This window comes from Terrapene carolina, unplaced genomic scaffold (genome assembly GCF_002925995.2).
Source record: "Terrapene carolina triunguis isolate 2854851 unplaced genomic scaffold, T_m_triunguis-2.0 Scaffold62, whole genome shotgun sequence".
NCBI classification, from domain to species: domain Eukaryota; kingdom Metazoa; phylum Chordata; order Testudines; family Emydidae; genus Terrapene; species Terrapene triunguis.
The window spans coordinates 1,440,249-1,453,193 of record NW_020664413.1 but is presented as its reverse complement, the minus strand read 5'-3'; the positions used below and the strand labels follow the sequence as shown (position 1 = coordinate 1,453,193).

Here is a 12,945-nt window from a genome sequence, read left to right as displayed (position 1 = left end):
GCTAGAGCGTGGAGGTGCTCGGCTAATAGAACAGGAAAGCAGCTTTGCACAGGAACGAACAGTAGGCCATGCATGGGGGACCGTGGGAGCAGCCTATGCAAAGAGGGCATCAAAGCTGGGCACACGCAAGTGTCAGCTACGTGGAAGGGCAGAGCCTGAAACAGTCTGGGCCTGTTGTCTCCTACTGGCTATTCCCCAGAGCAGCCATGCCCCTGCTTGTACTGGGCAGGCCAGGGAAAGCCAGCAGCCCCCTGCCTAGAGGAACGCCTTCACTTTTCAGTCCTCTGGGGGCCTTTTCCTGTCACTGGACAAATAAAAGGTGAGTGATTGAAGACTCCCTGGGCAGGGGAAGGGTTGGGGGCCAGCCCAGGAGTAGGATAATGCACCTGGGATTACACTGTGGGAGCCACTGAAGACCCAGAGGGTGACTTGGTGTACGGTAAACCCCTCCACGACCTGAGAAGGTGGGGAGTGGGATCACTTCACTGTTAAAGGTTGTACTTCTCTTCCTTGCTAACCCCCAACTGTAAGGAACCGAGCAGCACCCCAGTTCCCATCTGCACAGCCTCTGTTGCCCATCGTGCTCCAGCATCTCTTGAGGGGGAGACACTTATTTAATGTTCAGGTCTGACAAGGAGGCGATATCTCCTTCCCCAAAGAGCACGTCCCGCATCCAGGCAGCCCCTCTTAGTCCTGACAGCGGCAGAGCCTAATGCCCAGCCAGATCTTGGCTATTTCACTTAACTACTGGCAGGTACCATCTGTGAGCTGCCTCTCCCCTAGGAGCTTCCACCTGCTGGCTTCCTTTGTGCCTTTGCCATGTGTGAGCTAAATGGCGCCTCCCGCCCGGGTGTCCGGACCAACCGGCAGTAACAGGAGCCATTGCAAAGTGCTTGGAAGATCTTTATTGAGCAGTATTCCAATCACAGCAGAGAAGACAATGCAACCCACACCCCTGGCTTGTTGAATCAGACTAAAAGGAGCTGTAAGTGCAGCAGCGGTAGATCGAGATTTGCCTCGTTACTGAATTACTTCCTCCAATCGCTGCGCAATCACTTTCCCATCCACAATCTCCTGGGTGGTGACCACCACCTTCTTAATGGTCTGCCTGCGGGAGCCTGAGAGAGAAGGGAAAAGGGGTTAGTAGACTGGTACCAGACTCCTGCAGCTCCCTTCTGCTCAGATCTGTGCTGCAGAGAAAGGGACTCATGCCAGGGGGTGACGTAGGACAGCTGGAGTCACCCAACAACTGCAACCTGGAAGCAAGGCGCTTCAGAGGCTGCAGTGAGCACAAGTCTTGGTGCAGAGACGAGGGGATTAGCTCAGTGCTACTACTGGACGGACAGAGGGCTGGGAGGCCTTTGTGGAAGCATTAGCTGCTAGCCCAACGGGCCAATGCACCAATGTGCTGCTTCTCAGATGACCAAACTGAGCCAGCCTGCTGCTCCATCTCCCCCTGCAGAGTGTCTCCTTTGGGTGCCCTTTCCCCTACCATGTTTTCTGGAGTGGATGGGCAGTGGTTTTACTCCAGACATGCCAGGCCTGGAACTCTACTTTCCAACAGGACAGAAGACCAAGGCTGAAGGACACGGCCGCATTGGTAGAAAAGGAACGGTAGCAAGATAAGAGGACACAGTTCTGGCACGTTGAGCGTGATCACACAGGAAGCTTGCAAGCAGATTGGTGCCAGGGCAGACCTGTACAGCGAAGAAGGTTGCTCTCCAACTCGCTAGCGCCCCTATGCTAATGGCACCACCCGGGGTCACTTACCCGTGCTGGCTGGATTCAGCAGTTCCTCTCTGCAAACACACAACATGGCAGCGTTTGTGTGATCCCTGTCCCGGGGGGGGTGTGTGTGTGTGTGTGTGTGTGATTTGCTTACAGTGGGCACCTCTCCCTGAACAGCCCTGGGCAACTGTAGTGACCCATGGGATTTGCATGTCTTTTGTTGCTTCCTCTCTTCATAGCAGCTGTTATGAATACAGTCTCTGCCTGGTAACTAAGGCTTGCAAAGAAACAGCATGGCTCCATTACATGGGCTAAAAAAACCCATGCTCCACTCCCTCCTGCTCTGGGCAACGCCTTTCCACCAGGTGCATGAGGTAGAAAAGGAATCCTGGTTTTCTGACGGAGCCCCAGTCTCTCAGCCAAGGGCACTGGGCTATCTTTTCCTAGCCAAAAGTGCAGGTAAAGAAGCCCCGTCAGTGCAATGCCGGCTGATCAGAGACCACACCCCAGCCAGTGCTGATTTCACCCTGCATCCGGCAAGGAGACCGATAAAGCACGGCGCGGGAGCTGGCAGGACAAAGCGGTCTGGGATTCGGTCAATCGGCCCTGAACAGGAGGAGGAAGACCCCATAGAACGGGACAGAACAGGAGCAGAGAAACTCGAGTGACTTCCAAGGGTCGGTAGCGCCCCAAAGCCAGCTGGATAGAGGGAGAGCAGTGGCTGGAGTGTTCATGGCCCCGTGCGGTTACCTGTCTATCACTCCCTCAATCAGCTGGCTGTATTGACTGATCTCATTCTCCAGCTTGCTCTTCACGTCCAGCAGGGCTTCGTAGTCCCGGGCCTGCCGCTCCAGGTCCGCCCGGCAGGCGGCTAGCTCCTCCTGCAGCTTGGCGATGACGTGATTGAGGTGCGCCAGCTGGTCGTTGTAGCGGGCTTCTGTGTTCTCCAAAGTGTTCTCCAGGGTTTCCACCTGGATAGGAGCAGGGCCCAGAGCACATGACCTGGCAGCCTGTGTGCAACTTACTCACGGATCTCAATGCAATCGCTAGGCCACGGGGGCCTGCATCAGCCCAGGAACCCTTGGGAGCCTGCACCAGCCCATGGATGTGGAACTCTACCACAGGGCAATAGGGGAGGGACCAAGGCACCCAACACGTCCTAGGGCTTGGACGGCCTGGTGTGCAGCTCCACTTGAGCTCCCACCAGTCTGAGGCAAGTGCCCGGTGTCCTCCAGAAGGTGCCTTTTCCTTCCCTTGCCATTAATGCTCCGATCCGAGCTAGGCTCACCCCATAATTTGGGCACTTAGTTTACTGGTCTCTCCACAAGCATGTGTGTAGTCCGTGCTCTCCGGACTGTTGCATCTGAGCAAGGGACGAGACCAGGATCCCAGCAGTTAGGGGGAAGTCTGGCCAGTAGAGCCTCCATCCCCGCTGGAGCTGGTATGTGGTGGGCTGCTCGCCCTGTGACGGTGTAGCCGGCATTAGGACCGGCTCACTTGGCGCCTACGGGTTACAGCAGGGTCCCCTTTCCAGGCTAAGGCATGGCTCTTGCTAAGGGTTAGTGGGCCTGTAACCAGAGAGACTGACGCAGCGATCAGTTTCAGGTCGGGCCTGCAAGGACTCGGGGGAGAAGACATGGCAGATGCTTCCTCCTGGGGCATGTAACTCAGTCCCTCCTCTACCTGGCTCACGGCACAGCTTTAGGAGATGGGCAATAAGAGTGAAAACCTCACGTCCTTCCTAAGGAAAGAGGCTCACTGGGAGAGGGAAGAACCCAGCCCCACCCAGGAGCGGGTCTTGGGCGGTTTTTTCCCCCATCTCAAACTCCTGCTTCCTCAGACTGCAGGAGGAGACCGTTGCCCTGCCAGGGAAGCAGCACATGCTGCCAGGAACAGAGCTGGGGGAAAGCAGGGTCTCGTCACCATTTTCTGGAGGGTCTGGCGTTCGATCTCCAGGCCCTGAAGCTGCCGACGCAGCTCACTCAGTTCGCTCTTGGCTTCCTCCAGGGCTTGGGTGTTCACGTTCGCTTCCTGGGACAGCGTGTCGAACTATGGGAAAGGAGAGGGACACCATGGTTATGCCAGAGACCGTCATGGCGCGGGGTCGCAGCCGCTCTCCTCGGTTCTCCCCTCACCTTGGCCTTGTACCAGCTCTCGGCATCGTCCCGGTTCTGCTCGGCCACTTTCTCGTACTGCTTCCGGATCTGGGCGATGCTCTCACTCAGCTCCTGCTTCTTTGGGTTATCCACCTCCACGGTCACGTCAGAGTTAGCAATCAGTGCCCTGAGGGCCTCCGCTTCCTGCAGAGAGGGTAACGGGGTGTTAGCTGCTCACAGTCCGGCGCTGGTTGCCCCCAAGCGCCGTCACCCCAGGCAAAGCACGGCTAAGCCAGCCACGTTCCCACACCGCCAGCTGCCCCTGGCCAGCCTTTACCTCCTTGTGGCTCTTGCGCAGGTGGGCGAGTTCCTCCTTGAGCCCCTCCAGCTCCGCCTCCTGCTTCATGCGCAGGAAGTTGGTGTCCTCCATGATCTTGCGCAGCCCCTGGGTGTCCTTCTGCACGCTGTCGCACCCGGCCTGCTCTGCCTCCAGCCTGGGAAGAGGAAGGGGAGAGATCAGACCCTGCCAGAGGGCGGAGGGGCGGATTTCAGGCACATTGCATTGCAAGCACTGGCTTCTCTGACTGCAGGAAGCTTTCTTGGATCAAGCCAAGGACGAGTTAACCCAGCAAGGTGTGAGTAACGCTGGAGCCTGCAGCTTCAGACACGTCCCAATTCCAGGGTGAGGGGCACAATAGAAATGCGGACAGACCCTTTCGAAGCACTGATGTGACCAGTAGTCTGAAAAACACCAGCCGCCTTAGCGACACGTAGGGGAGGAACCTTCGAACTCGGCAAGGCAAGTTGCTTTGTGAAAGTTCTGGGCGTGGTGGTTAAAGGCAGCAGGAAGTGGATTTGTCCCGCCCTCCAAAAGGGATGGCGAGGGAAGCCACCAAGCCAGCCCCAGGACTAGCAGATCTTACAAAGAAAGGCTTCAGCGTTAAACACGTTCAGTCGTGTGGGGGGAAGGCAGCGAGGAGTGTAGGAAAGGGACGGGGGGGCTGGCACCCAGAGAGCCTGAAGCTAGTGGAGGCTGGCGTGGGCAACTTCTCCCAGAATCAGCATCCAGGGCAGACGCTGAGCACCTGTCCTGCACCTCTGTGTAACAGGGCGCCCCACCGGGAAGTAGCTCCTCTCTGGCGCACTGGCCCGTTGGAAATGCCCTCTGGAATTAGAGGGTAACGCTAATTCAGGGGCTTGCTTCTGTTTCCTTCCCCCATTGAGCTGCTGGTCAAGGGAAACCATGCCCCGAAGTGTCCCAAGCCTCTGTTTGCCAGACACTGGGAATGGGCGACGGGCTGGATCACTTGATGATTCCCTGTTTTGTTCATTCCCTCTGGGGCACCTGGCATTGGCCACTGTCGGAAGACAGGATACTGGGCTGGATGGACCATTGGTCTGACCCAGTCTGGCTGTTCTTACGTGTTTGGGAGACCAGCAAGGGAAACCAGGTTCTCCGCCCTGCATTGTAGCGGGAATCCACTCCCACCTTTCTAGACTGACACTGTGCACCTGCCAAGTGGGGCAAGGTGCCCTGGATTCCAGCTTGATGCTAGGAGAGGTGACTGGAAGAAAGAGGGAGGAGTTAGAAGTGGACATGTACTTAGCGTTCAACCACATGGAGTTGCTCCAGGGAAGAAATGTGGGGATCAGAATTAAGAGTCAGATTTCAAGGCCAGAAGGGATCGTTGACTATCTACTCTGACCTCCCACATCGCACAGGGCAGAGAATTTCACCTAGTAACTTGGGAAGTTGTTCTGTGTATGAGTTTTAATGCTCGGACAATGCACTTGTTACAAACCCCCAGGGACAGAGCTCAGCTCTGAGAAGTTTGGCCGCAGTAGTGGATTGCTACAGGTTCACGGCTGTTGAGCGGGTCTGTTTCCCCAGTCGGGGGGAGCATCCTCTGCTCTACGCACAGCTCAAGCGGCGAGTAGCGGGGGAAGTGAGGCGACCTACTTGACCTTGAAGTCATCGGCCGCCAGCCTGGCATTATCGATTTGCAGCAGCAGCTTGGCATTGTCCATGTTGAGATCCTCCACCTGCAAGCGAGGCAAGGGACTTCAGGTGGGGATGCTAAAACGATACGTATACTTCCCCCCCTACCTCTCCACAGAGGGGTCTTACAGCTGAGGAACCCAGCTGCAGAGACGTTAAAGTCCATCACCGCGTGTCTGTCCCTTAGAGAGACAGGCCAAAGGTAGGATCTTGGGACTCGACCTGCCGTCCTAGCATCAGCTCTGCAGATTCCCTCTGGGTCTTACATCACTTAAGGCCAGTTTTACCGAGGTGCTGAGCGCCCTGCTGATGTCAGCGAGAGCTGTAGGGGCTCTGGATCTCTCAAGTCAAGCCCCTAATCTCTGGGCCTGGCTTTCTGCTCGCCCGGGTATGCAGCGATCAATAGAACATGAAGCTCGTTGAAGGGGAACAGGCCCCTACCATAGATTAAGTCCAGAAGAGATGATTAGATCTAGTCTGATCAATGTTATGTCTTTATTATTCCCCATCTCCATAAGCCTGCCCGCTCCCAGACTTCCTCCTTCCCGTGCACATGCTGATCCAGATTCCTATAGGGCAGGCACCCTTCCACCCCATATGCAGTGCTGCCCACAGCTGCAGTGTGCACGGATGCTTGTTGAAAATATCCATTTGGAACCCTGGCCTCCCTCAGGCTGCCCCGGTCCCACTCCCAGTCACCCTGTCCATCCCCCACATTCCCATCCCTTGCACTTGTCCTCTTCCAGTTCTTCCCCCCCAACAGCAAGTCTGAGCCACCTGGTCATCCCCCAGGTACAGTAACCTGGTGCTCGTATAACCCCTTGTTATTATCTGCTAAGCACCTCCCAGGCCTTGATTTTCACCACCCCTCGAAGGCAGGGCAGGGCTAGTGTCCCCCTTTCAAAGAGGGAGAACAGGGGCATAGATATCCCAGGTCCCAGGGAGTGGAGCAGGGAATTGAGCCCAGGTTGGAAAAACCCCAGGCCTGAACCACTGGGCCGTCCTTCCAACTCCTGCCATTGTGGTCTCTAAGTGACATGATATTACATGATACACACCCACCCCTGCAGGGCCAATCAGAGGAGGGGGGGGGGGCAGGAGAGCCATTGAGCCTGGGCCTCAAATTTAGACACTTGTTAATTTTTTGGCATTTGACAAGTTTCACAATTTGTTTTTATGCGCATCCCTATCAGACCAAAATGTGACACACTCAGCTTAGCGCTGCAAATTTAAGCAAATGAGAGGTGATTTGGTAAAAGACGTAATTTTTTTTTGTTAACTGATGTAGATTGTCATATTAGGAGTTTAAAATGTTCATAAATATTAATAAAAATATATTAGTTCTGATGGCACAAGATTAGACAGTCATCTTTTATTTTTATTAGGGCTGGGGGGCCTCAAAAGCTGGAAGTGGCCCAGGCCTCTTTGGCCCTTGGAGAGGGTCTGCACCCCTGCAGTGCCCTTACCTCAGCCTTGGTCCCCTCTTCAGCTTAGCTCTTCCTGAAACAAGTTCAGACCTGGCAGCTCAAGCGCAGAAGGAACCTGCCAGTGGGTTTCACGTTTCAGAAACTGGCACATTTGCAAAGCAAAACAAGGCGTTTGTTTGCCCCCACGGGGCTCTTTGAGCCACCGGGTTGGGTTACAGCAAAGTCAAGCCAAGAGCAGGTGGCTGCATTGTCGCTGGGGGAGAAGCTGTACTTTGCAGGCCGTGGGGAAGCAGGGCAGAGGGCATCTCTTCCCTGGACCCCAGTAGCGTCCAGTCAGATCGCCGAGGCACGTTCCAGGGAGGAGAATTTAACTGGGACGGAAGATCCAGCTGCTAGCAGCGGCACTTCCGTGGAAGCACCTGAAAACAAGCTGCTTTCTGGGCTGGATCCAGAGCTCCTTCGAATCCATGGAGGCCATTGAGCCACGGACCTACGCTGCCATTCCAAGAAGAGTCCTCAACTTCCCGAGCAACCCGCTGTGTTTCAGTGCCACCTGTCTAGCCACCCCCATTCAGACACCTGGCCAGGTTCCCTCTCTTGAGTTGGCATAATCAGAAGCTGGCCAAGCAAGATACAGCTGCAGCGTTTCACCCAGAAGCAGCTGCATTTCAGGGGTGGGGGGAAACGATCCCCATGTCTTGGGAGCCCCACTGAGAGGGAGGGGCTGTCTGTTTCCATGGAGCTCATGGCAGGATCAGAGACCCATTGAGGTAGAAGACAGCGCAGCCAGTGCAAGATTAGGTCTGTCGGAGGTACCCCTGGCTTCCATACGGCAATGATTGAGGAGTCTGACGGGAGACAGAACAGAGGTCTCTCCCGTCCAGGCAGTTCTCTGCTGGCCAAGAGACAGACTTGGAGGGCCTCAAACTCAGCAGCGATAGGAGTGGACTGACTTTCGGGGGTGCTGCGCCCCCACCTCTCACTGAAGGCAGCAGGTGCTCAGGTCCTCTGGACCGAGACTCAGGGCCACGTCTATTCCAGGGGGAGATTTTCAAACGTGCTCGAGGGACTTTGCCAAGCAAGCCACTGGGGCCCACGTGCCTAAGTCTCTTGGGTGCTGTTGAAAATCCTCCCTGGGTGCTTTACTTTTAACACAAGCTTGAACGTGGTGGCCTTTCTGGACCAGTCGTTAGACATTTAAAGCGAGTCAGCCCTGCCCCCTACAGGTGGAAATGATTCGTCTTTTGCTAATCGTTCGCTGGGTTTGGTTTTTTAAAGACATTTCCGATGGCCCCAGTGCATTCCCTCTAATATTCCCATCAGAAATAGACTGTTCCTCCTTCCGATTTATAAATGCAGCAGGAAAGGGGCTGGGAGAAGGGGAAGGTCCCTTGCTTCTCTACTGGACTGGGACACAAATATTTAAACAAATAACCCACCCAGCCCAAATTGGATGATCTTGTTTTCCAGCTAGAAGTCTCAGTGAGGGGTGGACTTTACAGACTGCACTATACAGGGATCCTTCACCTATCACCAAAATGCAGCCACTTCTGGGGTGGCACAGTTTGGGACAGGAAAAGGAGGAGAACATTGTGTGCAATGGAAACTGGGGCGGGGGGGGGAATCTGGAGAAGCTGAGCTTAGTGGCCAGCGTTGCAACTGGTGCAGGACAGCCAGGCTAACAACCTTAGCCTTGTAAGAAGCGCCATGAGATGCTGAGTGCCAAGACTTCTGAAGGAACTCCTGTGAAATTGCAGAACTACTAACAGTGGTGTGTAACCTGTCACTTCAATCAGCCTATGGACCAGAGGACAGGCAGATAGCAAATGTAACACCCATTTTTTAAAAAGGCTCCAGAGGCGATCCTGGCAATTTCAGGCTGGTTAGCCTAACTTCAGTACCAGACAAATTGGTTGAAAGTGTAGTAAAGAACAGAATTATCAGACACAGAGATGAACACGATATGGTGGGGAAAAGTCAACACAGCTTTTGTAGAGGGAAATCCCGCTTCATCAAGCTATTGGGATTCTTTGAGGAAGTCAGCAAACATGAATACGGGTGACCCAGTGCATCTAGTGTACTTGGACTTTCAGAAAGCCTTTGACAAGGTCCCTCAAAGGCTCTTAGGCAATGTAAGCAGACGTGGATAAGAGGGAAGGTCCTCTCATGGATCAGTAACTGGTTACAAGATAGGAAACCAAGGGTAGGAATAAATAGTCAGTTTTCACCATGGAAAGAGGTAAATAGTGGTGCCCCCCAGGGGTCTGTACTGGAACCAGTCCTATTCAACATTCATAAATGATCTGGTAAAACAGTGAGGTGGCAAAGTTTGCAGATGATACAAAATTAATCCAGCTGAAGGTGACCACGCAGAGTTACAAAGGAATCTCACAAAACTGGGCAACAAAATGGCAGATGTAATTCAATGTTGATAAATGCACATTGGAAAACATAATCCCAACTATACATATAAAATGATGGGATCTAAATTAGCAACAGAGGCTCCTGTGGCACCTTTGAGACTAACAGAAGTATTGGGAGCATAAGCTTTCGTGGGTAAGAACCTCACTTCTTCAGATGCAAGGGATCTAAATTAGTTACCACTCAAGAAAGAGACCTTGGCGCCATTGTGAATAGTTCTCTGAAAACATCTGTTCAGCGTGCAGCAGCAATCAAAAAAATTAAATGTCATTAGGAAAGGGATAGATCCTCAGATAAAGTATCATAGTGCCCCTATATAAATCCATAGTACGCCCACTCCTGTCATAGCACATGCAGTTTGAGTTGCCCCATCTCAAAAAAAAATAGAATTGGGAAGAGTACGGAAAAGGGCAACAGAAATGATAAGGGGGATGGAACAGCTTCCGTGTGAGCAGAGATTAAAAAGACTGGGACTGTTGAGTTTAGGAAAGAGACGACACGGGGGAGCTGATAGAGGTCTACAGAACCATGAATGATGTGGAGAAAGTGAATCAAGAAGTGTTATTTACTCCTTCACTTAACACACAAATCGGGGTCACCCAATTAAATTAATAGGCAGCAGGTTTAAAACAAACACAAGGCCAAATGCACAGTCAACCTGTGGAACTCCTTGCCAGGGGATGGTGTGAAGACCAACAGTATAACTGGGTTCAAAAAAGAACTAGAGAAGTTCCTGGAGGACAGGTCCATCAATGGCTGTTAGCCAGGATGGGCAGGGACACAGTCCCATGCTCCGAGTGTCCCTATTTACCTTAACAAAGAGAAGGTTAAGGGATGACTTGGTTACAGTCGATAAATACCTACATGGAGAACCAACATTTAATAATGGGCTCTTGGAGCTAGCAGAGAAAGGAGACGATCCAATGGCTCGAAGCCGAAGCTAGACAAATTCAGGCTGGAAAGAAGGCGTAAATTTGTAACCACGAGGGTAATTAACGATTGGAACAATTTGCCCAAGGCCATGGTGGGATTCCAGACTGGCTGCTCTTCCAAAAGAACTGTTCTAGGAATGACCAGGGGGCAGTTCTCTGGCCTGGGCCGTGCAGCGGGACCGTAATGGTCCCTTCTGGCCTTTGAATTTATGTCTATATTCAGGGAATACAGTGACCCTGAATTCAGCTTGATTCCCGGGTCTGCTGAAACCCACAGGGCGTGTCCAGATCCTTGTTCACACTGTTTGGGCAGATGACGAGATCTGTACAGAGACAGGGAATCCGGATCTAGGCGCCTTTGTTTACTCTCAGAAGGCTAATAATGGAGAGAGAGAAAAAACACACGTATGTTTGGCAGCGTGAGCAGAAGCAACTGTTTAACCAGCAGCCCCAAGAGACTGCCAAAAGCAGGGGGAGGGGGAAGAGAGCCGCCTCGAGGCCAGCTAGACAGTACTGTAGGGCCAGCTGGCCCAGGCAAGGCCCGCTGCACTGAACAGGTATGTTCAGACTCTAGAGGACAAGGGATTTCGTTTCAGCAGCTCCAGAAGCCTCGCTGCTCTCTGCAGGCACTTCATTGTCCTCTCCCCTGCCCGGCTGGTTGAGTTGGGAACAGGAGAGAGTAGCCACCCGGGGATCCGCTGACGACTTCCAAACCCGAAGAGATTCACTGAGCGACAGACAAAGCAGCGGTTCACCGGCGCAAGGGGCTCCCGATAGATCAGCCCCTGAGCTCCCCGTTTTCAAAACAGGGTGGTTTTGGGGTAGGGTGACCAGACAGCAAATGTGAAAAATCGGGACAGGGGGTGGGGGGTAATAGGAGCCTATATAAGAAAAAGACCCAAAAATCGGGACTGTCCCTATAAAATTGGGACATCTGGTCATCCTATTTTGGGGGCATCACTTGAGACCTCAAAAGAGGCCTGGTTTTCAGAAGGTGGGTGCTTCGCATAGTCTGAAAGCATCAGGTCTCTTCCAGGCATCCATAAACGAAGGACTCTAACGTCACCACTGAACATTTAAGCCTAAATAGCCCCCTGACCTTTCACAGCCCTGTCTCCCATCGGCTGTCGACAAAGGGCAGCAGGGCCGGAGCGTGAGAGTGGAGAAAGGAAAGATGATTGAGCTGCGCAGAGTTGTATCCTTGCTCAAGGTCCTACATCTTACTGGAGTATTGCTGGCTGGGGCTAGGCCAGGCCTGCAGCCAATTGTGAGCGCGCAGGGGCAGGACCCCTCTTGGTTCTGCGTGTGTTTCCACAGAACTTGGTAGTGGGGAATAAGAAGCTTTTGGAATTGGGGGTTCCTGCCCCCCCCATTACATGAGACCTAAAGGGCCAGGCTCCAGCATGCCTCCCTGGGGTTTCTTGCGGATTAGGGCACACGGATGTGGCACCAGCCAGGTGGGGCTACAGGGCGTGACCCTTCTCCCGAAATTGACACCCAGGTCGGATAAGCCTCCTGCACGAAGTGGGTGTGTCTGTCTGTCCCCTTGCACCCTCAGATCTCTCTTCCCCAGCTCCGGTCTCGCCGTGGCAGGCTACGGGTGGGCCAGAGGCTCTGGCTCCCCCGGGAGGGGGTGAGGCAGCCAGCGCAGACCTGATGGGGGACAAGAAGAAGACGGATTCCCTCCCCCCTGTTTCTAAGCTTAAGGAAGGGGTGACTGGGCAGGGGACACAGGGCAGCCCCCTTAGCCCCATTTCACTGGGGCCTGCCACCAGCAGGGCCCCTGCCCTGTCCAGGGCATGGGGCAGCAGCATCCCCAGGGGCTGGCAGCTCAGGGCCCCCGCACCCCCGGCTGGGCCCTACCTGCTTGCGCAGCTCCTCCAGGGGCCGCTCGCAGGCCTCCCAGTCCCGCTGGCCGGCGCCCCCGCGGCGGGCCCGCACCTGGGCGATCTCCGCCTCCAGCGCCCGGTTGGCCGCCTCCAGCCCCCGCACCCGCTGCAGGTAGCCGGCCAGGCGCTCGTTCAGCCCCTGCAGCGCCTCCTGCTGGCTGCCGGCCCACAGCGAGTCCAGGTGGGCGCGCAGGCCGGGCAGCAGCGACCCCGAGACCCGCGGCTCCGAGCCGCCCGCGCCCCCGTACATGCTGCCGGCCGAGAAGCCGGGCCACGGCCGGGGCGAGCCGGCCAGGGAGCCGCTGCGGGACCGGGACATGCTGCGGGCTGCCCGCTCCCGGGCCGCCCCCGCCGCTATTTCTACCTGGGCCGCTGCATTATTCAGGAGCCTCATTTGCATGCACAGGTAGAGGCCGGCCAATGGAAGGCGCCGCTGCAGACCACGCCCCCGCA

The 12,945-nt window shown here is 54.7% G+C and overlaps 1 protein-coding gene across 1 annotated transcript; it reads right to left on the bottom strand.

Moving 5' to 3' along the window:
- Positions 1-1,096: 1,096 nt before the first annotated feature.
- LOC112114027 (keratin, type I cytoskeletal 18-like) lies at positions 1,097-12,811 on the bottom strand. Its single transcript, XM_024210541.2, has 7 exons — positions 12,467-12,811; positions 5,785-5,867; positions 4,162-4,318; positions 3,864-4,028; positions 3,652-3,777; positions 2,479-2,699; positions 1,097-1,118 (listed from the first exon to the last, which is right to left on the bottom strand). Exons 1-7 carry the CDS (start codon positions 12,809-12,811, stop codon positions 1,097-1,099), a joined length of 1,119 nt encoding a protein of 372 aa, XP_024066309.2.
- Between the last annotated feature and the right edge of the window lie 134 nt (positions 12,812-12,945).

Excerpts from the sequence above, each read along its gene's own strand:
- LOC112114027 (XM_024210541.2), bottom strand. The coding sequence starts at position 12,811 with ATGTCCCGGTCCCGCAGCGGCTCCCTGGCCGGCTCGCCCCGGCCGTGG. Across the intron at positions 5,868-12,466 it reads TGGAGGAGCTGCGCAAGCAG|GTGGAGGATCTCAACATGGA; the intron begins GTAGGGCCCAGC and ends CCTCGCTTGCAG. Across the intron at positions 4,319-5,784 it reads GCCGATGACTTCAAGGTCAA|GCTGGAGGCAGAGCAGGCCG; the intron begins GTAGGTCGCCTC and ends TCCTCTTCCCAG.